This window comes from Schistocerca gregaria, chromosome 11 (assembly GCF_023897955.1).
Source record: "Schistocerca gregaria isolate iqSchGreg1 chromosome 11, iqSchGreg1.2, whole genome shotgun sequence".
NCBI classification, from domain to species: Eukaryota; Metazoa; Arthropoda; class Insecta; order Orthoptera; family Acrididae; genus Schistocerca; species Schistocerca gregaria.
This window is the reverse complement of record NC_064930.1, coordinates 116,144,424-116,170,800: the sequence shown is the minus strand read 5'-3', so window position 1 is coordinate 116,170,800 and position 26,377 is coordinate 116,144,424. Positions and strand designations below refer to the sequence as shown.

Here is a 26,377-nt window from a genome sequence, read left to right as displayed (position 1 = left end):
GGGAGTGATCAAAAACTTCTGAGGCCGTTTTTTGTTTATTTAGTTTCAGGCTCACTGAGAACACGTCAAGATAACTTTTTATTTCTTCCTTCTGCAAATCTGTTTCATTTTCTCAGAATAAGCTCTTTTCTTCTCATCTGACCATTCCCGTTGTTCTTCTGTCTGTTTTATGTTACTGAAAATCTTCGAATTTCTTAACTTTTCGTCGGACTTTGTCTCTGCTATTCAATTTGCGTTTCTTCTGAGTCCTCTGTGGTCTTGCCACCCCACGCGTTTTCTCTGGCTGTTTTCCTAATTTGGAAGAACGTGTGAATCTTCTTTTTCAGTCCGTCTTCCTCTTTCTCTCTAGACGTCCACATCTTTTCCTAACCTGATCTATTGTTTTACGGTAGAATCAGTACGTTTCTTTACTTCGTCAAATTGCTATCTTTGTTATTGATTGCATGTAAAATTTTTGGCAAACTTTTTTTCTTTCTTTCACAAAACTTCTAATGCATTTTTGCTAAAAACATTCACTAGCCTTGATCATATAAATGTTTCTTTATGTAGGACATTCGGTTTCGACAGATTTTGCTGTCATCTTTAGGTCTTAAAAACCTTTTTTTTTCTGTGAAACGTCTTCATTTTACAGTGGACCGAACGCCAAGCTGCGATGTGGATATAAAAGTCAGCACAGTGTAAAAGACTTTTTATCGGCGTGACAACTTGGCGTGAGGTCCACCGTGCAATGAACACTTTTCACAACAAAAAGATTTTTAAGACCTGAAGATGACAGCAAAGTCTGTCGAAACCGGTTGTCTTGAGTAAACAAATACTTATGTGATCTAGGCTGTTGAATTTTTTTAGCAAGTAAAACAGGTCGCTCCTTCGGTATTCACAAAATGAGAAAAGTCAATCAATCGCATTTTTGCGTCCAAGAAGAATTGGTGTTTCCGACCCATAGGCGACTTCAGGTTTTACAACTGTTTTATACTGCCTTAGTTTAACATCTCTGGAAAACGGTGTTTACTGTACAGATTTCTTACTTTCATTTCTGTGTTTTAATTCTTCAGTTCTGAGAATAACTGCTCCTTTAGCGCGTTTTATGTTTATATTTTCATCCAGATATTTGAAGTTGTCTGTTTTCTTGCTTTTTAAAATTTTCTGTGAGTTATTTTCGTTTGTCATGTCCTCCCCCTTTTCAAAAGGTGTTCGCAGACCTGCCTTTTCAGCTATCCGCTTCCTAAGTTCTAGTCTTTTCTTCGCATACTCTAAGGTCACATCAGTCACTAGGAGACCATCTGCAAAGGGCAAACAATTTATCGCCTCTCTCCGCCACACACCGTCAGGTGGCTTGCGGAGTATGGAAGTGTATGTAGATGTAGATCTACCCAGCTTTATGTAGTTACTAACGTTTTGTTTTTTCTACTGTTTTCTATTATCTCACAAATTTTTCCAGTACACACCTGAATGGTAGTGGGTTACCGACCTCTGTCTGACTCCTGTTACCATTTGGAAGGGACTGGAAGTTGTCCAAAGAAATTTAACTTTAGATCCCGAGTTTTGTTCGAGCTTGTTGAATTTTTCTGTATACTGCAAATTCCTCCAGTGTTTTGAGAAGAGAATCTCTGTTTTTAAAAATGATAAGCCTTTTTGAAGTCAACAAAAGTCACAACTGTCTTTTCATTTGATTCTGCCACGCACCTAATTATGGGAGATTTAGAATTTTTTGTGGACAAGGTAGGGTTTGCTGCTCCTGAATCCAGCTTGATATCCTCCAATTCAATTATCTAGCTGAGGAAGAGCTTTCGATAACATTTTGTATTCTAACTGTACGAATGAAGTTCCTCTCTAGATATTGATCTGTTTCGTCCCCTTTTTTATTACGTGGGTGAATGAACACAACATTCCAGTTTTCTGGAATTGTTTCAGTGTCCCAGATCGATGAGGATTGATGAACAGTATGTAAGTGGTAGTCGGCTTGGAAAAGTTGTTGTATATGGAAGAAAATACGGGGTTTTGGAGCAATGTATATTCTTTATGTTTTCGAGTAACGCTTTCTACACATAGTGGATAACACAGAAAAACGGGAACATTTCCACAATCCAATAAAACTGAAAAGAAATTGCACTCATAGTAACGAAACATTACAACTTTGCCATTTACGAAACATTGATGGCATTTATCATTTTTTTTAAAAAAATTACGTCCTTTAGATTGCGTCCTCTTGTACGAATAAATTCGCGAAATCTGCTGTTGAGTTTCCTGATTGACCGCTGCAACATCTAAGCTGGGATACCGTGAACAGCATCCCGAATTCTGTGTTTTAACTCGTCCAGTGTTCTTGGTCGATTCGTGCAGACTTTGCTCTTGATGCAGCCCCACAATAAAAAATCACAAACGGATAAATCTGGCGATCTGGGGGTCAGGTAATGTCACCGGATCGTGACACCACACATTGCCAAACAGTTCTCGCTCATATGCCGTTGACTGCCGTGCAGTGTGTGATGCTGCTCCGTCCTGTTGAAACCAGGCTTCTTGAACGTTTGGAAAGTTGTTCAATGAAAGGTGTAACGAAAGTTCGTAACAACTCCACGTAACAATTCTCATTGACAGTTTTTGTGTTCCCCTGCTCATTTGCGAAAAAATACGGTCCGATAATCAAATCGTTCAAATGGCTCTGAGGACTATTGGACTCAACTTCTGAGGTCATCAGTCCCCTAGAACTTAGAACTACTTAAACCTAACTAACCTAAGGACATCACACACATTCATGACCGAGGCAGGATTCGAACCTGCGACCGCGGTGGTCTCGCGGTTCCAGACTGCAGCGCCTAGAACCGCACGGCCACTTCGGTCGGCCGGTCCGATAATCCCATCGGATGAAAGACCACATCATACTGTCACTTTGCTAGCGTGTCTGGGGCGCACGTGGACGTTATTAGGATTTGTATTTGCCCAGGTAACGGTAGTCCTGTTTATTCACATAAAGTATGAGATGAAAATGTGCCTAAAAAATGGTTCAAATGGCCCTGAGCACTATGGGACTTAACATCTGAGGTCATTAGCCCCCTAGAACTTGGAACTACATAAACCTAACTAGCCTAAGGACGTCACATACATCCACGCCCGAGGCAGGATTCGAACCTGCGACCGTAGCGATAGCGCGGTTCCAGACTGCAGCGCCTAGAACCGCTCGGCCACGCCGGCCAGCAAAATGTGCCTCATCTGACATCGACAGCTTGTTTAGAAATTCATCGCCATTGTTTATTTTTGTTGTCATTTGTTGACACAAACCTAATCGTAACCGGTAATCGTTGTCCTTCAATTGTTCCACCATTTGTAGTTTGTACGGATGAAATTTTAAATCAAGATGAACAATTCCCGAACACTCTCCCGGGACATTCCAACCACTGCTGCTTGTTTACGAATTGAACGCCGTTGGCTCCGTAAGACAGACTCGCGTACAAGGGCGTATGCAGTCTCTTCAAAGTTATCAATCCAACATTTTGTCGCGTGTTTCGACGGGACGGCATCACGACGTCATAGACTCATGCTCATAAATTAGGGATAACGCTGATACATGGTGAAACAACGCACTGGTGGGCGGTTTGCGGGTTTAAATCACCTCGGGGTATGGCCCTACCACATACACACGGAATCTTGTATACACCACTGCGGACAGAGGGAGACGTTTATCGTTAACGGAACGAAGTACTTGTTCTATTTTCTTAGTTGGTCTGAAAATCGGTTGAACACCGTGTTTCGTCAAAATCTTCCCTATTTGATCCGTTACTTTTTTGATGGAGGGTAGAGAAACAGTGTTCTTCCATCGCTGTGTCCTATCGTTGTGCTTAGGCCTTGTCCGAGTACATGTGGTAGGGCCTACATTAGAACTACAAAGAGAAGTGTGAATACACGGTTGAAGGAACATAAAAGTCTTTGCCGACCAGGAAACACAAACAAGTCACCCGTGCCAGAACATGCACGTCAGTCGGGTGATCACGCAGTGAAATTTTCGGAAACAGAAGTTTTATGTACTATGACGAACTATTATCCACGGCTATATAGAGAAGCCATTTACATCTACATCTACATGACTACTCTGCAATTCACATTTAAGTGCTCGGCAGAGGGTTCATCGAACCACAACCATACTATCTCTCTACCATTCCACTCCGGAACAGCGCGCGGGAAAAACGAACACCTAAACCTTTCTGTTCGAGGTCTGATTTCTCTTATTTTAATTTGATGATCATTCCTACCTATGTAGCTTGGGTTCAACAAAATATTTTCGCTTTCGGAAGAGAAAGTTGGTGACTAAATAGATCTCGCCGTGACGAGAAACATCTTTGCTTTAATGACTTCCATCCCAGCTCGAATATCATATCTGCCACACTCTCTCCCCTATAATTGACAATTAAACTATTTATCGAGTAATCGAATTCCGACGGATTTCTTTTGAAACTCGTGTGGATCACCTCTCACTTTTCGTTATTTAGCGTCAACTGCCACCTGCCACACCATACAGCAATCTTTTCTAAATCGCTTTGCATTTGATACTGGTCTTCGGAAGACCTTAATAGACGGTAAACTGGAGCATCATCTGCGAACAACCTAAGAGAACTGCTCAGATTGCCAGCCAGGTCATTTATATAGATCAGGGACAGCAGAGGTCCCAGGACGTTTCCCTGGGGAACACCTGATATCACTTCAGTTTTACTCGATGATTTGCCGTCTATTACTACGAACTGCGACCTTCCTGCAGGAAATCACGAATCCAGTCGCACAACTGAGATAATATCCCATAGGCCCGCAGCTTGATTAGAAGTCGCTTGTGAGGAACGGTGTCAAAAGCTTTCCGGAAATCTAGAAATACGGAATCAACTTGAGATCCCCTGTCGATAGCGGCCATTACTTCCTGCGAATAAAGAGTTAGCTGCGTTGCACAAGAGCGATGTTTTCTGAAACCATGCTGATTACGTATCAATAGATTGTTGCCTTTGAGGTGATTCATAATGTTTGAATACAGTACTGTGATGGTTCGCAATGAGTACATCATTATTTAAATTTGCTTTCCAGGTCGTCTCCACAGGCAAAGCACCGACGTTGTGTGCAAGCTGAGGCCGTCTGCGCCACCTTCCAGGCTAGAGGACTATCTGTGCGGACTGGAGTTTGTAGGAGAAACCGGCTAGCACCAATGCACCTGAAGGTGGAAGACGATTCCGAAGACAACAAACCTGCCATCCCAGCGCGATTTGGGACGAAACACGACTCCGAGGACTCGTTTCCGGTGGACCAGCAGCACCACCTGGTGGCTGCAGGGTCGCCAGTCGGCGGCACCATGCCGGCTCCGACAGAGGACACCGCCAGTGGAGGAGCGATCGCCACCAACCCCAACACCACCGCGGGCACGGTGTTGGCACCCCTGCCGGGCGTGCGCGGGTATTCCCCGCACCTCCGTCCCCACCACCACTACCCCCACCACCACCACCACGGCAGCTACTCCGGGCAGCCGGTGCCGCTGTTCGGCGAGCTCCCTCGGGACCCGTGTGGACCGGCGGGGGACGCCGGCGGTACGGACCTCCACACCGCGACGCTGATGCCGCCTCCGCCTCCGCCTCCGCCACCACTGGGGCACCACTACGGCTTTGGCCCGCACCATCAGCACCACCCTCACCTCCAGCACCAGCACCACAGCCGACCCACTCTGCACCAGCACCACCTGCAGCTACACCACGGACAGGTAGGCCCCACCCACTGTTTGTCATACGAAGATTTTATTCTTGTTTATACAGCCCTCGACCTTCGATTCCTTGGTAAGGGTACGTGACCTGAGGACCACTATATACAGGGTGTTACGAAAAGGTACGGCCAAACCTTCAGGAAACATTCCTCACACACAAAGAAAGAAAACATGTTATCTGGACATGTGTCCAGAAAAGCTTAATTTCCATGTTTGAGCTCATTTTAGTTTCGTCAGTATGTACTGTACTTTCTCGATTCACCGTCAGTTGGCCCAACTGAAGGGAGGTAATGTTTACTTCGGTGCTTGTGTTGACATGCGACTCATTGCTCTACAGTACTAGCATCAAGCACATCAGTATGTAGCATCAACAGGTTAGTGTTCATCACGACTTTGGTTTTGCAGTCAGTGCAATGTTTACAAATGCAGAGTTGGCAGATGTCCATTTGATGTACGGATTAGCACGGGGCAATAGCCGTGGCGCGGTACGTTTGTATCGAGACAGATTTCCAGAACAAAGGTGTCCCAACAGGAAGACGTTCGAAGCAATTGATCGGCGTCTTAGGGAGCACGGAACATTCCAGCCTATGAATCGCGACTGGGGAAGACCTAGAGCAACGAGGACACCTGCAATGGACGAGGGACTTCTTCGTGCAGTTGACGATAACCCTAATGTCAGCGTCAGAGAAGTTGCTACTGTACAAGGTAACGTTGTCCACGTCTCTGTATGGAGAGCGCTATGGGAGAACCAGTTGTTTCCGTACCGTGTACAGCGTGTGCAGGCACTATCAGCAGCTGATTGGCCTCCACGGGTACACTTATGCAAATGGTTCATCCGACAATGTGTCAATCCTCATTTCAGTGCAAATGTTCTCTTTACGGATGAGGTTTCATTCCAACGTGATCAAATTGTAAATTTTCACAATCAACATGTGTGGGCTGACGAGAATCCGCACGCAATTCTGCAATCACGTCATCGACACAGATTTGCTGTTAGCGTTTGGGCAGGCATTGTTGGTGATGTCTCGATTGGGCCCCATGTTCTTCCACCTACGCTCAATGGAGCACGTTATCATGATTTCACAGGGGATATTCTACCTGTGCTGCTAGAACATGTGCCTTAACAAGTACGACACAACATGTGGTTCATGCATGATGGAGCTCCTGCACATTTCAGTCGAAGTGTTCGTACGCTTCTCAACAACAGATGGATTAGTAGAGGTGGACCAATTCCGTGGCCTCCACACTTTCCTCACCTCAACCATCTTGACTTTCATTCATGGGGGCGTTTGAAAGCTCTTGTCTACGCAACCCCGGTACCAAATGTAGAGACTCTTCGTGCTCGTATTGTGGACGGCTGTGATACAATACGCCATTCTCCAGGGCTGCATCAGCGCATCAGGGATTCCGTGCGATGGAGGGTGGATGCACGTTACCTCGCTTACGGAGGACATTTTGAACTTTTCCTTTAACAAAGTGTTTGAAGTTACATTGGTGCGTTCTGTTGCTGTGTGTTTCCATTCCATGATTAATGTGATTTGAAGAGAAGTAATAAAATGAGCTCTAACATGGAAAGTAAGCGTTTCCGGACACATGTCCACATAACATATTTTCTTTCTTTGTGTGTGAGGAATGTTTCCTGAAAGTTTGGCCGTACTTTGTTGTAACACCCCATATATGTAAGCACTTGGGTTCTCTTTCAGGTGTTAAAATTATCTGCATTCTAAATACACTATATGTTGTGTACATAGTTCCGCGTAGTCAGCGCGTACACAACTTTCCCACTAGAGCGCGCCCCGCTAAGCACAACAGTGCAGGCGCAGCGTTCGTCCATCTCCGCACTACGAGATGGCGCTGCCATAGAGACAGACCAAATTCTGCTTCCACCGATCCATGTATTAATATGTAACGCAGCCAATGATACTGCTGCTAATGTAGAACCTTTTCTCCTCGCGGATCATACTGGCGCAGTGATACATGAATGCGTGAGGTATTATAACGAGTGTACAGACTTTCGATCTGTCAGTCAGCATTAGTCTGCACCTAATAAGATTACCATATTCCTGTACATAGCCATCAAGATAAATGTATAGACACTTTTGTCAAGTATCAGAGATATATGTGAGAATAAGATTAACGTAGCAATACCAAAGGAACTTCAGACTGTCAATTGTAAATAGCATCCAGAACCAAGTTAAGTAATTTTTATGCTTGTTATTATTGTAATAAATCTGTGAGAAAATTAATCAAGTTCTGTTTAAAGTTGGTCACCGTCAATCTGCTACTATAAGCGTGCAAGTGGCATTTCTATCGTCTGACCTAACGGCAGAAGATAAACTCGGCACCATAACACCACGAGATATATTGCTGACACTCGCATACTTCGTCAGAGCGACAAATCAAATAATCTGATGGTGTGTGTACTGAAGGTCTTACAGTTCGCACACCACACTATGTGATCTGAAGTATCCAAGAACCTGGCTGAAAATGACTTACAAGTTCATGGCGCTGGAATTCAATATGGTGTTGGCCCACGCTTACCCTCAATGACAGCTCCCACTCTCACAGGCATACGTTCAATCAGGTGCTGGAAGGTTACTTGAAGAATGGCAACCCATTCTTCATGGAGAGCTGAACTGAGGAGAGGTATCGATCTACATTTACTTCTACGAGGCTACTCTGCAATTCACCCTTAAGTGCCTGGCAGAGGGTTCATCGAACCATTTTCATAGTACTTCTCTACCATTCCACTCTCGAATGGAGCGTGGGAAAAAGGAACTCCTAAATCTTTTCGTTCGGGCTCTGATTCATTTTATTATGGTGATCATTTCTCACTACGTAGGTGTGTGTCGACAAAATATTTTCGCATTCAGAAGAGAAAGTTGGTAACTGAAATTTCGTAAATAGGTCTCACCGCAAAGAATACCGCCTTTGTTTCAGTGACTGCCACCCCAACTCGCGTATCACATCAGTGACACTCTCACCCCTATTTCGCGATAACACGAAACGAGCTGCCCGTCTCTGCACTTTTTCAGCGTCCTCCGTCAATCCTACCTGGTAAAGATCCCACACAGAGCAGCAATATCCCAGCAGAGGACGGACAAGTGTAATGTAGGCTGGCTCTTTAGTGGGTTTGTCACATCTTCTAACTGTTCCGCCTTCCCCACAATATTATCAACGTGGTCTTTTCAATTTAAACTGCTCGTAATTGTAATTCCTAGGTATTTAGTCGAAAAGACAATCCTTAGATTTATGCGATTTATCGTTATCCAAAATTTATCGGATTTCTTTTAGTACCCATGTGGATGGCCTCGCACTTTTCTTTGTTTAGTGCGAATTGCCACTTTTCGCACCATTCTCTCTAGATAATTTTGTAACTGGAATTGATCGTCTGCTGATTTTACTAGACGGTAAATTACAGCCTCGTCTGCAAAGAATCTAAGGGGCTGCTCAGATTATCACCAAGATCATTTATATAAATCAGGAACAGCAGAGGGTCTATGACACTATCTTGCTGAACGGCAGTTATCACTTCTGTTCTACTCGATGGTTTACCGTCTGTCACTACGAACTGTGTCCTCTCTGAGAGGAAATCACGAATCCAGTCGCGCAACAGAGACGGTACTCCATCTGAGATGCCTTGTCGACAGCACCCATTACTTCATGGGATTAAAGAGCTAGCTGCGTTGCACAAGTGTCGGTCGGAGAGACCTGCCACGAAGTCAGCGTTCCAAAACACCCCAAACGTGTTCTGTAGGATTCAGGTGAGGACTCTTTGCAGGCCTGTCCATTACAGGGGTGTTATTGTCGTGTAACCACTCCGACACAGGCCGTGCATTATGAGTAGGTGTTCGATCATGTCGAAAGATCCAATCGCCATCCCCGAATTGCTCTTCAACAGTGGGAAGCAAGAAGGTGCTTAAAACATCGATGTAGGCCTGTGCTGTGATAGCGGCACGCAAAACAAGGGGTGGAAGCCCCCTCCATGGAAAACACGACCACACCATAACACCACCGGCTCCGAATTTCACTGTTGCCACTACACACACTGGCAGATGACGTGCAGCGGGCAATCGCCTTACTCACACCCTGCCATCGGATCGCCACATTGTGTACCGTGATTCGTCAATCCACACAACGTTTTTCCACTGTTCAATCTTCCAATGTTTACGCTCCTTACACGAAGCGAGGCGTCGTTTTGGCTTATGAGCAGCCGCTCGACCATGAAATCCAAGTTTTCTCACCTCCCGCCTAACTGTCATCGTACCTGCAGCGGATCCTGATGCAGTTTTGAACTCCTCTGTGATGGTCTGGATAGATGTCTGCCTATTACACATTAGGACCCTCTTCAACTGTCGGCGATCTCTATCAGTCAAAGGACGATGTCGGCCTGTACGCTTTTATGCTGTATGTCTCCTTTCACGTTTCCACTTCACCTTCACATCGGAAACAGTGGACCTAGGGATGTTTAAAGCACATTCCGTCTTCAGGCCACAAGTGGCCCATCGGGACCATTCGACCGCCATGTCACCCTCAGCTGAGGATGCGGATAGGAGGGGCGTGTGGTCAGCACACCGCTCTCCCGGTCGTCATGATGGTTGACAGTGACCGAAGCCGCTACTATTCGGTCGAGTAGCTCCTCAATTGGCATCACGAGGCTGAGTGCACCCCGAAAAATGGCAACAGCGCATGGCGGCTGGATGGTCACCCATCCAAGCGCCGGCCACGCCCGACAGTACTTTAACTTCGGTGATCTCACGGGAAGTGGTGTATCCACTGCGGCAAGGCCGTTGCCATAGGGATGTTTAGGTGAGTGGTAATCGCTTACAGACGTATGACACGAGTGACAATCACCTGACCACGTTCAGAGTTCCTTGGAGAGCCCCATTCTGCTCTCTCACGATGTCTAATGACCACTGAGGTCGCTGATATGCAGTACCTGGCATTAGGTGACAGCACAATCCATTTAATACGGTACCTAATACGGCACGGTACCTCAGCGTGTTCGGTGAGTTAGCTGCACTCTGTAATAAAAAAAAAAGAAAAAAAACTGAGTGAATGGATCAATGATGAACTTCACCATGCGTCATGGGACGCCCGCCCCGAAAAAATACTACGACCGTTAACGAAACAAAAAAGTGGGAACGTGTTCCATTCCCGGCCGGGTTGGAGATTTTCTGTTATCCTGGACTGCATTTTGTGTTGTCCTCATCATCATAACATCATCACCGACACGCAAGTCGTCGAATGTGGCGCCACATGAAATAGTACCTACAACCCTGTGGGGGCCTCCCGGCAAACAATGCCACTCGATGAATTCATTTCATTTCACATCTCTTCGTGTAGAAAACATCATCGTCCTACACCACGTTGTACTGCGCGCGTATGGTGACATCTTCTTCTTCTTGCGTTACGGCGTCTGTAGGACCACGGGTATCCCCTTCATGGACTGCATTTTACTCTTCTTCTCCCAGGACCTCTTCATTACTTCTCTTGTTCTCTCCAGCTTTTCTTCCGAAATCTTCAGTGTCATTTTCTCCTGTCGGCTCCACTGGTGACACTCTAATCTTTTCCCATATTCTTCTCTGTCGTTGATATCTAGCATATTGGTCGGTGTATATTTGCTCCTCCAGTTTTCTTTTCCTTCGACCTTGATCTCCAATTCCAACCAATCCTTCTGAAGCTCAAAAACTCACTTGGTTCCTATATGAAGATGGTATCTGTTCCCGAAAGAACAGACACCATTGATGACCGTGCAGCTTATCTAGTATGAAATGATAATTAAATCGAAACCCTTAGCTGCCGAAAGGTATTGTTGATATACATCAATGTTGACAGCTGAAAATGTGTGGCCCGACGGGGACTCGAACCCGGGATCTCCTGCTTACATGGCAGACGCTCTGTCCATCTGAGCCACCGAGGGCACAGAGGATTGTGCAACAATGCCAACCAGCCCCAGACCGCACAGTCAGTGATTTTCATACAGAGCGCCACATGACGTTACCAACATAAAAACCTAACCAGCCTACTTACAAACGGAGTATATTCCAAGAACTTTACAAAGGGAAATTTAGAGCACGCTGTATACGTGTGATGCATTATCACTTTGATGTCAGCCTCTTCACTAGTACTAACTGGTTCGTCTCCCAGTGCCTGTGTATTTGTTTCCCCAGCAGATTGTGCACCAGCCAGGACCAGATGGTGACGAGGCTCACTTCGGCTCAGCGCATCACCAGCCTCAGGAGGTGCTCCATCACCAACAGCAGCCACCAGCCGGAGTTCAGCATTCCGACGCCCAGGTGAGTAAAGCTGCATCCACTGTCAGTGGCGTAGAAATTTCTATTACGTACTGTTAGGCAACAGCGTAATCTCTGCGTGAATCCATATCTGACGTCCGTTTTCCTGTCTGTCACAGTTTTCCCACAATGTATGTTCCCTAAAAAGTGGAAAATTAATGAAATTTATATAATAGGAAGGAGACAGGTTTGTAACCATTCCTCGTGTTATTCAATCTCCACATTGAGCAAGATGAGATTTGAGAACTGAACTCAGAGACTCAGAGGGCCATAGACACGAGTTCACAGATAGATGCCGTGTTTCTTGACTTCCGCAAGGCGTTCGATACAGTTCCCCACAGTCGTTTAATGAAGAAAGTAAGAGCATATGGACTATCAGACCAATTGGTCAATTGAAGAGTTCCTAGATAGCAGAACGCAGCATGTCATTCTCAATGGAGGGAGTGATTTCAGGTGTGCCGCAGGGGAGTGTTGTACGACCGTTGCTGTTAACGACCTTGTGGATGGCATCGGAAGTTCACTGAGGCTTTTTGCGGATGATGCTGTAGTATATCGAGAGGCTGTAACAATGGAAAATTGTACTGAAATGCAGGACTATCTGCAGCGAATTGATGCATGGTGCAGGGAATGGCATTTGAATCTCAATGTAGACAAGTGTAACGTGCTGCGAATACACTGAAAGAAAGATCCCTTATCATTTAGCTACAATATAGCTGTCAGCAACTGGAAGCAGTTAATTCCCCCCAGACCTCAACATGAATATAACCATTCCAATCCCAAACAAAGCAGGTGTTGACAGATGTGAAAATTACCGAACTGTCAGTTTAATAAGCCACGGCTGCAAAATACTAACACGAATGGAAAAACTGGCAGAAGCCGACATCAGACAATATCAGTTTCGAATCCGTAGAAATGTTGGAACACGTGAGGCAATACTGACCCTACCGCTTATCTTAGAAGATAGATTAAGAAAAGGCAAACCTACATTTCTAGCATTTGTAGACTTATAGAAATCTTTTGACAGTGTTGACTGGAATACTCTCTTCCAAATTCTGAAGGTGGCAGGGGTAAAATACAGGGAGCGAAAGCTATTTACAATTTGTACAGAAACAAGATGACATAAGAGTCGAGGGGTATGAAAGGGAAGCAGTGGTTGGGAAGGGAGTGAGACAGGGTTGTAGCCTCTCCCCGATGTTATTCAATCTGTATATTGAGCAAGCAGTGAAGGAAACAAAAGAAAAATTCGGGGTAGGAATTAAAATTGATGGAGAAGAAATAAAAACTTTGACGTGCGTCGATGACATTGTAATTCTGTCACAGACAGCAAAGGACCTGGAGGAGCAGCTGAACAGAATTGACAGTGCCTTGAAAGGAGGATATAAGATGAACATCAACAAAAGCAAAACGAGGATAATGGAACGTAGTCGAATTAAATCAGGTGATGCTGAGGGAATTAGATTACGAAATGAGACACTTACCCAAAGTAGTAAAGGAGTCTTGCTATTTGGGGAGCAAATTAACTAATGATGGTCGAAGTAGAGAGGATAAAAATGTAGACTGGCAATGACAAGGAAAGCGTTTCTGAAGAAGAGAAATTTGTTAACATCGAGTGTAGATTTAAGTGTCAGGAAGTCGTTTCTGAAAGTATTTATATGGAGTGTAGCCATGTATGGAAGTGAAACGTGGACGATAAATAGTTTAGACAAGAAGAGAATAGAAGCTTTCGAAATGGGGTGTTACAGAAGAATCCTGAAGATTAGATAGGTAGATCCCATAACTAATGAGAAGGTATTGAATAGAATTGAAGAGAAGGGAAATTTGTGGCACAACTTGACTAAGAGAAGGGATCGGTTGGTAGGGCATATTCTGAGGCATCAGGGGATCACCAATTTAGTATTGGAGGGCAGTGCGGAGGGCAAAGAAGCTTGCACAGGATAGAGGAGCATGGAGAGATGCATCAAACCAGTATCAGGACTGAAGACCACAACAACAACAATGTAGCAGGTCAGCAACTGGAAGCAGTTAATTCCATAAATAATCTGGGAGTAGGCATTAGGAGTGATTTAAAATGGAATGACCATATAAAAAAATGCCATATGAGATTCATTGGAAGAATCCAATTGAGAGCAGCGCCCTTCCTTACAGCATCATTTAGTAATCGTGAAAGCATTACGGAGATGATAGATAAACTCCAGTGGAAGACTCTGCAGGAGAGACGCTCAGTAGCTCGGTACGGGCTTTTGTTGAAGTTTCCAGAACATACCTTCACCGAGGAGTCAAGCAGTATATTGCTTTCTCCTACTTATATCTCGCGAAGAGACCGTAAGAATAAAATCAAAGAGATAAGAGCCCACACAGAGGCATACCGACAATCTTTCTTTCCACGAACAATACGAGACTGCAATAGAAGGGAGAACCGATATAGGTACTCAATGTACCCTCCACCACACACCGTCAGGTGGCTTGTGGAGTATGGATGCAGATGTAGACGTAGATGTAGAAGATCAGGGAAAGCAAATAAAACTTTTGAGAAATGCCGAAAACATTCTAATTCTACCAGACGGGAATGGTATGGGAAGAGCAATGAACAGAATGGATATCGTCTTTGAAAGAGGTCATTAGATGAACAATGAACAAAAGTAAAAGATGGGTAATGGAATGTACTTTAATTATGTCACATGATGCCGAGAGAATTCCATTAGCAAGTGAGAAATGAGTACTTCAGTTTGGCCAGCAACATATCTGATGATTACGGAAGTAGAGGGATTCAAAATTTAAAAACTTAAATTAAATTAAATGATTTCGACCCCTAAGAGGGGGAAGTAGAGAAGGGGACATAATTTTTACATCCGTGAACATAAACTACGAGGGCTGTTCCATAAAGAACGTCATAATTTTTTATGGTCACAATTTCTCACGCTAAAATTTAATCTAATGGTGTTCTGTCAGCTTAATGTGCAACAATCACGCCGAAGTAGTTGCATTGTTGGGACTCCTGGTTCCCTCCTGTGAGAGGCAGGCAAGGTCAGACATGTTCAGTATCGCAAATCGCTACAATGGAGGCAACATGCGAGGAACAATATGTGGCTTTTGAAATTCTGTTTTCTTCTCAACAAATCTTCAGCTGAGGCCTGTACAATGTTGCAGGAGGCCTAAGGAGAGTCTGTTCTTCCCTATAACACAGCTAGAAGGTGTTTTAAAATGTTTACAGAGGGGAGACAATCAATTTCAATGGAAGGTGGAACCAGTGCTCCAGTTACTGCTCTTACGGAAGAAAACACCAACACTAATGCTGTCATTGTGTTACCTTAAGATCAGTTTCTGAAATACTGAACATTTCATTGGGTGCCGCTCACACGTTGGTGACAGAAAAATTGCGCATAACACGTGTTTGTGCGCGATGGGTTCCAAGACTGTCGATTCCCGAACAAAAGGACATGCCAATGCAGGTGTGCATGCAGTTAAAGTTGATGTTAGAGGAAGATACGGAGTTTCTTTCGAATGTAATCACTGCTGATGAAACTCGGCTACATTATTTTGATCCTGAGAGCAAACAACAAAGCTCAAAGCAGAAATCACCATCATCAGCAACCCCTGAAAAAAGCAAAAGTGTTTGCTTCTGCCGGCCGCGGTGGCCGTGCGGTTCTAGGCGCTTCAGTCCGGAACCGCGAGGCTGCTACAGTCGCAGGTTCGAATCCTGCCTCGGGCATGGATGTGTGTGATGTCCTTAGGTTAGTTACGTTTAAGTAGTTCTAAGTTCTAGGGTCTGATGACTTCAGATGTTAAGTCCCATAGTGCTCAGAGCCATTTGAACCATTTTTTTGTTTGCTTCTGCTGGGTAAGTTACGGTCATATCATTGTTTGATATTCATGGAATAGTTTATCAGCATGTTGTGCTTCCACACACATCAGTAACTGGACAACACTACAGGGATGTCCTGAAATCATTGCAAGTCCATATCAGGTGCAAAAGACCACATTTCCGTGAAGCAGGCTGGATACTACAGCACGATAATGCGCGGTCGCATATTGCCAATGTTGCTGCTGAATATCTTGTAAAAAGTCAGCCTGAAGTGCATCCCTGACCCCCTCTATAGTCAAGATTTAGCCCAATGTGACTTTTTTGCTATTCCCTAACATGAAGAAACGCCTTCGTGGGAGGCAGTGCTGAAGGCTGCGGGGGCGATTTTGAAGAACCTCTGAAAAAATGGTTTCCATCATATATTTGAAGACTGGGAGAAACGCTGGGACAAGTGCATCGCATTCATGGGACACTGCTTTGAGAAGGACCATCAAAATTATGAGGATGAGCAAAGGAATATTGTCTAAAAAATTGTTGTTGATGTTTTGGTCTTCAGTCCTGAGACTGGTTTGATGCAGCTCTCCATGCAACTCTCTCCTGTGCAAGCTTCTTCATCTCCCAGTACCTACTGCAGCCTACATCCTTCTGAATCTGCTTAGTGTATTCATCTCTTGGTCTTACCCTCCACGCTGCCCTCCAATGCTAAATTGGTGATCCCTTGATGCCTCAGAACATGTCCTACCAACCGATCCCTTCTTCTGGTCAAGTTGTGCCACAAACTTCTCTTCTCCCCAATCCTATTCAATACTTCCTCATTAGTTACGTGATCTACCCATCTAATCTTCAGCATTCTTCTGTAGCACCACATTTCGAAAGCTTCTATTCTCTTCTAGTCCAAACTATTTATCGTCCATGTTTCACTTCCATACAAGGCTACACTCCATACAAATACTTTCAGAAAAGACTTTCTGAGACTTGAATCTCCCCAAATAGCAAAACTCCTTTATTATTTTAAGTGTCTCATTTGCTAATCTAATTCCCTCAGCATCACCCGATGCTAAGTCTGGGGGACTGATGACTTCAGATGTTAAGTCCCATAGTACTTAGAGCCATTTGATTAAAAGTAACGAAAAGAAATACGAACACAAAAAGAGAAGTGTACAAGTCCGAAATAAATTATCATCGTAATTTATGTGAGTAAGAAAATAACAGGGAAACTTTAAATCCTTTACAGTCCAGCGCATGATGAAGTCATAATATTGTGAAATAGCGTTAACTTTTAATTATAATTGTTAAAGTTAATGGGACTAGTACAGAACCAAAGAAAACCCACAGAAAGTAGGTTCTAACAAATTCTGGACAAGGTAAACTGAAACTGACCTACCGATTCCAACCATTCCACGGTTTCATATTGAGACCATTTTAATAATTGTGCGCAATAAAGCGTTATAGGATTTGCATGTATAGTATTACTCTCTTCACTACTACGAAAAAGAGAAAAATTTGGAAGCTGAATGTACAATATATATTACCTTTCTGTACTAGGTCTGAGATCAATAAGATATCTAGAAATCCTGCAAAAACGTAGTCCACAGATTTAATGAAATATGTCCGAAATTATGGACCACCGAATAATTGGAATAGGTAACTAGAATTGACCTCCTAAATAGGTCAATTCTGTTTATCGATTCCAGCCCCCTACAAAAAGGCTACAAATATTGGAATCGGTAACTAGAATTGACCTATGCAGAGTGATTCCCGAAGACATGAAAATATTGTAATACGTAATTCTACAAGTAAAAATAAAGAAAAAAGTTCATATAAAGATACGTCCGCAAATGTTTAGTTACGGAGTTACGACTGAAACGTCCCCTTTGAACAATTATACATGACTGTGCTTAAACTGACACACAATAATTTTAGCGCAACGCGATCTGACTTTCAAAAATCCCTACAAAAGAATGGCCCTGACTAACATTAACCTATACGTTTCACAAATCACTTACGTCACAAAAATCTTCGTTACTCGAACTACTGCAATACAGCGAGCGCCAATACTGCCAGCTAAATAAAAGATTCAAACTACTGAAGGCATTAACTACTGATAGGCATAGTTAGCAAATGAAAGATTTTAATAGAGAACAAACAATGTATTTACCTCAATAGTGATCAAAAGTGATAATATATATAGCAGTTCATGACATCCAGTCTTACTAATTTCAAAACTCCGCCATTTCTCTCTCCACATCCACCACTGCTGGCGGCTCATCTCAAACTGCGCAACGCTACGCTCTGTTAACAGCCAACTGCCCAACACTACAATGGCAGACAACAATGCAAACTAGCCACAGACTGCACATAGCACAGCCAGTGATTTTCATACAAAGCGCTACGTGGCGTTACCAATAAAAAAACCTAAACAGCCTACTTACACGACTAATAAAAGAGTTTGCGAGAAATTTGGCAACTTCGCTAATATGTAGTCATCGTAAAACTGTACAGGGTTAAAGTAAAGCACGATTTCCATTTATTTCGTCGTTATTGGTCTGTTGAATCTAATAAATCATGTCCCAGACGTGGTTCTCCAGTATTTTTCCAGATCTTTCAGAGAAGCAAAGATTATTATACAAGTAAATTTGTTTGCTTCCCATTAAGGATGTAGAAACGTTTATGTCATCGTTGGCAGCTGTTTGTGAGTTGTTTCAGTCGTTTGCTGACCATGAAACGAGTTAGTTTTTTGCATTTTTCAGTGAAAGAACATAATAACAACAATGTATTTAAGTGAAACCACATAGTAACTGTTGTAATTTGTGGATTATTTATGAAATAGGGTTGCCTTTCACGTTTGCGACAGAGGAATACGCCTATATCGTGTTTATTTATGGCAAATGTGATGGTAATGCTACGGCTGCAGTTAACAGCGGCCGGCGAACCAGTTAAGTCGCTTCAGCTACTCTTCTACACATTCCGCCAATGCGAGTTGATTTGCGTCATATCACTAGCCCCGTTATGTAACCTATCGCATGTTAATATCGCCTCTGCGAGAACCACTCCTGAACGAGAGTGAAATGTCGCCTAAAATCCATATATACGCCGGCCTTTCAGGCCGAGCGGTTCTAGACGCTTCAGTCCGGAACCGCCCTGCTGCTACGGTTGCAGTTTCGAATCCTTGCTCGGGCATGATTGTGTGTGATGTCCTTAGGTCGGTTATGTTTAAGTGTTCTAAATTCTAGGCGACTGATGACCTCAGATGTTAAATCCCATAGTGCTCAGAGCCATTTGAACCATCCATGCATACACCCGCTGTTGTGCCGGAACGACGATTGTTAGCCGGCCGTGTGGATTCGATCTGCATCCGGTTCACCTCCCTGTCTTCCAGGCTGGTGTACTGTGCATTATACTACAGAGGCAGCTGCACTATCGAATTTCACCATCTGGAAATATTCCTTTCTTCATTAAACACGATATTAGAACTGATAACTATATTCTTCAGTTTTAGAAATCTGGGAAACAGTTACTGATAGAATGTACTACTGGCGACAAATGCTGACTACTGCAGATCAAATAAACAGGAGAGTAAAAAGGACTTTAGGTTTGTGGCGGTACTTGGATTTTCCTAGGTCTATGCAAGAGGTACTCTGTGTTCTTCGCTTCCATCACTGTCTCACTGCTGGCCTGCATGCAAATTAACTGTGGGCCTGTTAAATGGTGGCTCATGATTCTAGGATATAATATAAACAAGTTAACTACGGAACAAAGGGATTCCTAGTAGACTTACCCATCTAGAAAAGAGTGGAAGGAAATTCGAATGACCTTCCAGTCCAAGTTCGAATACTGAAGGTGCATATTTATTGACGTGTTATTATCGTGGTCGTACCCTGGGGCACAGTAAAACATTTGTTATCAATGAGCAAAATGCATGTTCATTGTTATAAGAACATATAACATCCACGAAAGTTTTTGGCTGCAATTATCCTAAGACATTCACATTTCCGCATGCCATTCCTATAGCTAAACATGTATATCAAATAATTCATATACTAATATATATTGTGGGTATAATTTCGCACCTCACAAGCACTCATCCAGATACTTTGCCGTGAACTACAACCACAATTAGGTATCATTTGATAGGTTGTACATCGTACATATGAATATACAAAGGAGACTGACATTGTCACGTACGTGTTGTAAATAATTGTTAACGCTTATTGCATGAAAGGTGACGGAGTGTCTTTATTATAAAAATGGTGTCATGAATGATTGCCTATACTAGTAGAGGTTGGAACGCCAGTGGAGATGAAACGGCAGGCAGAACTCAATGTCTGGGTGGAAGGCCCTCACAGGTGTTGGTCCTGCTTAAACACAGGAAGTAGCCAGACGGACGTCGTGGCACCTGATCTCTGGAGCACAATAGGGTGACGGCCGGCCGCTATTGTAGTAGGGACCGGAAGGATAACCGAATAATACTTCCGAACGCTGCAAATCTTGGACGCAGGTGAGAGGAACGAAGAAGTGGCACCTCGGAAACCAAGCAGGCTGGATTATTTCCAAGGATTTTTACTCAGAAGTGTGTCATTGTACGAGTATAGGTTTTTCCTCGCAAACTTTCCGCGCTGGACGACAAAAGACTAAAATATGGTTGGTCGGCGTTCGGAAGAATCTGTAGAGACGGAGAATATTCCGTGGTTTCGGGAATATGATTCGTTTTCTGAATTACGATGGTGGGGAGCTGAGCCTTGCTGGGAGGCCAGCGGTGGAGAGATGAGGTCTTCCATTGTGAGCGCCCGTGTGTGACGGTCGCTCGGTATCAGCTTTATGGTACAGACTTATTCGCTGTCTTTGCTCTCAGGAGAGTTTATAGTAATAGCAGTTGGGCACTGTACTGCTGCGAACCTATTCGATTCTGGACCTCACGTCTGGGTTGAAAGTCGTCCTTGAGTATGCAACGTTCAGTTACTGAGAGCACTTCTTCCGCGTATACTTAAGTTGAGACGTTATCTGAACTCCATCCTTGTAGCTGGGAGTTGGCGTTTCTCGTCTGTGGAACACGGAGAGAAGACAGTATTAGTCAGAGGACCGCCTTCTGCCGTCCTAGTGTTTCAAAGAGTTTATTTTGTGGCTGGAGTTCTTCCATCGTCGCAGATGAGTACGGGAACCATATCGCATATTGCTTCGGATTATTAGGGCTATAAAAGCTAAACAACTATGCTCAAGTTAGTTTATTTCCACTGAGGTCCCACACCACCGTAAATCATCTTTGAAAGTAGTTTCTTCTGGTGTTTGGTACGTTGATGACGTCAGTCATTTCGCGTTAGTGATATTAGACTGTACAGTCATAATATTGGACAGAGTTGGGCAATTGATTAATAATTTTAGTTAGGAAATATAGACAATTGTACTTAAAGGGTTGATATTAATCTATAATAAATATATTGAACAACAACGTTCATGATTTACTAGTATTAGTTGCCTTCATCATTCATTTATGTTTAGATTGTAATTTATATATAAAAAAGAGCATTAAGAGATCCTAAGATCTGCTTCAGGGCCAAATTATCATTTTAGCGTTTATTATTTTCCGTTGCGCACATTCATTTTTACACCCGCCTGCAGTAGCATCTTGAAATACATATATTAAAGGGTGGTCCCTTGATCGTGATCGGGCCAAATATCTCACGGAGTAAGCATCAAACGAAAAAACTACAAAGAACGAAACTCGTCTAGGTTGAAGGGGGAAGCCAGATGGCGCTATGGTTGGCCCGTTAGATGGCGCTGCCACAGGTCAAACGGGTATCAACTGCGTTTTTATAAATAGCAACCCCCATTTTTTATTACATATTTGTGTTGTAAGTAAAGAAATGTGAATGTTATAGTTGGACCACTCTTTTCGCTTTGTGACAGGTGGCACTGTAATAGTAATAAACGTATAAGTACGTGGTATCACGTAACATTCCGCCAGTGCGAACGATATTTGCTTCGTGATACATTACCCTGTAAAAATGGACCGTTTAGCAATTGCGGAAAACTTCGATATCGCGTTGATGTATGGCTATTGTGATCAAAATAATCCCCCCTCAAGCTAGACTAGCTTCGTTCTTTGTAGTTTTTTCTTCTGATGCTTATTTCGTGAGATATTTGGCCCGGTCACTATCAATGGACCATCCTATTTTTAATAATCTAGAGTTTTACCAAACCATAATATAAGAATGAAAGGGAAGCAGTGGTTGGGAAGGGAATGAGACAGGGTTGTAGCCAATCCCCGATGTTATTCAATCTGTATATTGAGCAAGCAGTAAAGGAAACAAAAGAAAAGTTCGGAGTAGGTATTGAAATCTATGGAGAAGAAATAAAACCTTTGAGGTTCGCCGATGACATTGTAATTCTGTCAGAGACAGCAAAGGACTTCGAAGAGCAGTTGAACGGAATGGATAGTGTCTTGAAAGAAGGGTATAAGAAGAACATCAACAAAATCAAGACGAGGATAATGGAATGTAGTCGAATTAAGTCGGGTGATGTTGAGGGAATTAGGTTAGGAAATGAGACACTTAAAGTGGTAAAGGATTTTTGATATTTGGGGAGCAAAATAACTGATGATGGTCGAAGTAGAGAGGATATAAAATGTAGACGGGCAATGGCAACGAAAGCATTTCTGAAGAACAGAAATTTGTTAACATCGAGTATAGATTTAAGTGTCAGGAAGTCGTTTCTGAAAGTATCTGTATGGAGTGTAGCCATGTATGGAAGTGAAACATGGACGACAAATAGTTTAGGCAAGAAGAGAATAGAAGCTTTCGAAATGTGGTGCTACAGAAGAATGCTGAAGAGTAGATGGGTAGATCTCAAAACTAATGAGGAGGTATTGAATAGGATTGGGGAGAAGAGAAATTTGTGGCACAAATTGACTAGAAGAAGGGATCGGTTGGTAGGACATGTTCCGAGGCATCAAGGGATCAATTTAGTACTGGAGGGCAGCGTGGAGGGTAAAAGTCGTAGAGGGAGACCAAGAGATGAATACACTAAGCAGATGTAGGCTGCAGTAGGTACTGGGAGATGATGAAGCTTGCACAGGATAGAGTAGCATGGAGAGCTGCATCAAACCAGTCTCTGGACTGAAGACCACAACAACAACAATATAACTGTTTTAGTTTTTGCTCCTCCTGAGAAACTAATTTTGCCCCCAATGGATAAATAACTGTAGACTGGGAGTCACAGAGGAAGTAGGTAATGTTTAGTGAGAATCACTAACCAGTCAGCTCAGGCCATGTGATGAGCTTTGAAAATGAATTTACCTCACAAACTCGTAGGGTGAGAGGTCCTCTGCCATGCTCCGTACGGTGTTTTGCAGAGTACGTATGTGGATGTTGACATAGATGTAGAAGAGGTTAAGTCCAATTATACGAAAAGATCCATCTGTCTCTCCAGCAGGCTCTTCGGTCGACGAGGAAACGGAAGCTCGGGCCTGACTCGCCACCAGCGGACCTCCACCACCCGCACCTCCACGATCACGATCACGAACACCACCTGCACGATCAAGATCGTGACCAGCACCACCACGATCACGAGCACGACCACCACCACCAGCACCACGAGCACGAGCACGACCAGCAAGCAGAGGGCGTGACGAGCCCCGGGTCCCCATCTCAAGACCACGGAGTGGACTCCCCTGCTGGACTCCATGCGGCAGACCACGACATCCACCTCCAGCAGCAGGGTGTGGTGGGACTGCATCACCAGCACCACGACCACCACCACCACCATCACCACCAGCACCACCACCACCAGCAAAAGTCTTCGTCGGGTAGCAGGAGGTCCAAGTCGGCCCAGTCTCTGCAGGTAATTCTGCTATTCTGCAATAAGGCCAGGCATTTTCTACTGCTACCCAGTTCTGGTTGGTTCAAATGGCTCTGAGCACTATGGGACTTAACTGCTGTGGTCATCAGTCCCCTAGAACTTAGAACTACTTAAACCTAACTAACCTAAGGACATCACACACATCCATGCTCGAGGCAGGATTCGAACCTGCGACCCTAGCGGTCGCGCGGTTCCAGGCTGCAGCGCCTAGAACCGCTCGGCTGCCCAGTTCTGTTTTAGCATTCAGAAGGAAAGCATTCCTGTTTGTACCGAAAGTAACAGGCACGCCTTGTTATTAGAGCAGGTTTAATCAAACAGTCGGTGCAGTTTAATTTATCGCATTGGCTGTTAAGTCTACATGGGATTGCTCCATTTTATGTACGGTAACAGCTGCCAGTCTGCAGTGTGCTGGGGTTGAACTTCCAGACAGCAATATTAGAGAATGCATCAAAACCATTTAAAAGAACTGGAATATGTCTTCGCGGTTCTGACGTTTATTCGGTGGACGTAGTCTGTTCCTTATCGTCTAATGGCAGGAAACAAAGATGCAGTTCAGATTACAGAGAGTGATAAACCTGTACATAAAATTGGGATCGAGATCAACATAAACATCTTTTCCGCCCTTCTTATTGCTCATGAAAATTACACATTGCATGTTGTACCATCATACAACGAGACCTTCAAAGGTGGTGATTCAGACTGCTGTACACACCGGTACCTCTAATACCCAGTATCACGTCCTTTTACATTGATGCATGCCTGTATTCGTGCTGGCATACTATCCACAAGTTCATCAAGGCACTGTTGCTCCAGATTCTCCCACTCCCCAACGGCGATTCGGCGTGGATCCCTCAGAGTGGTTGCTGGATCACGTCGTCCATAAACAGCCCTTATCAATCTACCCCAGGCATGTTCCATAGGGTTCAGGTCTGGAGAACATGCTGGCCACTGTAGTCGAGCGATGTCGTTATCCTGAAGGTAGTCATTCACAATATGTGCACGATGGGCGAGAGACTTGTCCGTGAAGACGAATGCCTCGCCAAGATGCTACCGATATGGTTGCACTATCGGTCGGAGGATGGCAATCACGTATCGTACAGCCGTTACGGCGCCTTCCGTGACCACCAGCGGCGTACATCGGCCTCCACATAATGCCATCCCAAAACAGCAGGGAACCCCCACCTTGCTGCACTCGCTGGACAGTTGTGTCTAAGGCGTTCAGCCTGACCGGGTTCCCTCCAAATACGTCTCGACGACTGTCTGGATAAAGGCGTGAAGAGAACGTGATGTCAAGCCTGAGCGGTCCATTCGGCATGTTGTTGGGCCCGTCTGTACCGCGCTGCATGGTGTGGTTGCAAAGATGGACGTCGCTGTGGACATCGCGAGTGAAGTTGCGCTTCATGCAGCCTATTGCGTACAGTTTGATTCGTAAAACAACGTTCTGTTGCTGCAAGAAAAATATCATTCAACATGGTGGCGTTTCTGTCAGGGTTCCTCCGAGCCATAATCGGTAGGTAGCGGTCATCCACTGCAGTAGTAGCCTTGGGCGGCCTGAGCGAGGCATGTCATCGACAGTTCCTGTCTCTCAGTATCTCCTCCATGTCCGAACAACATTGCTTTGGTTCACTCCGAGGACGCCTGGACTCTTCCCTTGTTGAGAGCCCTTCCTAGCTTAAAGTAACAATGCGGACGCGATCGAACCGCGGCATTGACCGTCTAGGCACGGTTGAAGTACAGACAACACGAGCCGTGAACCTCCTTCCTGGTGGAATGACTGCAACTGATCGGCTGTCGGACTCCCTCCGTCTAATAGGCGCTGCTCATGCATGGTTGTTTCATCTTTGGGGCGGTTTAGTGAGATCACTGAACAGTCAAAGGGAATGTGTCTGTGATACAATATCCACAGTGAAGGTCTATCTTCAGGAGTTCTGGGAACTGGGGTGAAGCAAAAATTTTTTTGATGTGTGTGGAAGTCACTGAAGGAGTCGCTCTAATGCATACGTCCGTTTCTGACATGTGCCCCCAGCTAGAATTGTCGCCAGTCGATAGAACGAAGTGTATGTACTAAAAATGGACTGGTGGACAATGTTCTCGATCTGAAAGAGAAGAATAAGGAGAAGGAAAACTGAAAACAGAGAGGGAAAGCAAACAGGATCTTCTAGATCACAGAAGAACCTCACTCTGTAAAAATGAATCTGCTCGTAGCTCTTCAGACAAAAATAGAAAAAAAAGAATGTGCCCAGAGTGTGGCTATGATTTTGATGATGACTGGATACAGAACAGTAAATGCGAAAAATGATGGGCTGGCATGTGGGCTGTGTGGATTATGAAAGGGTAGCATGTCATCTCTGTGGGCACTGCTGGAGAATTCCATGTACCAATACTTGTCTATTTGCACGATATACGAGAGAGAAATGTCAGAACATGTGCTTCGGTAAGTGCGGTAGTCATAAGAAATAGCACTCAATGGATTATATGAAGATTACAGCACTGCATTGGTACCACTGGTTATCACTTAGAATGCCTTCTGTAAGTGGACCTTCCTGCCACCTTTTTGACCTTCGTTGACCTTCAAAGACCTTACTCTTACACATCATTGGATTCGTCTCGATAGCCGCAATCATAAAATGAGTACAAAACTCCCATATGCCTGTGTAAGAGTACACAGTTAAAACTTTTCCACCCTGGCCTTTATTTTGT

The 26,377-nt window shown here is 44.2% G+C and overlaps 1 protein-coding gene across 1 annotated transcript in view; it reads left to right on the top strand.

The window, feature by feature from the left end:
- The window catches only part of LOC126295054 (transcription factor MafA-like), a 149,707-nt gene that overhangs the window by 37,883 nt on the left and 85,447 nt on the right, over positions 1–26,377 (top strand). The window contains exons 2-4 of the mRNA XM_049987302.1: positions 5,062–5,725; positions 11,899–12,024; positions 23,249–23,659. Of these exons, the coding sequence (XP_049843259.1) occupies positions 5,180–5,725; positions 11,899–12,024; positions 23,249–23,659 (1,083 nt within the window). The 5' untranslated portion in view covers positions 5,062–5,179. The remainder of the gene's footprint in view (positions 1–5,061; positions 5,726–11,898; positions 12,025–23,248; positions 23,660–26,377) is intronic.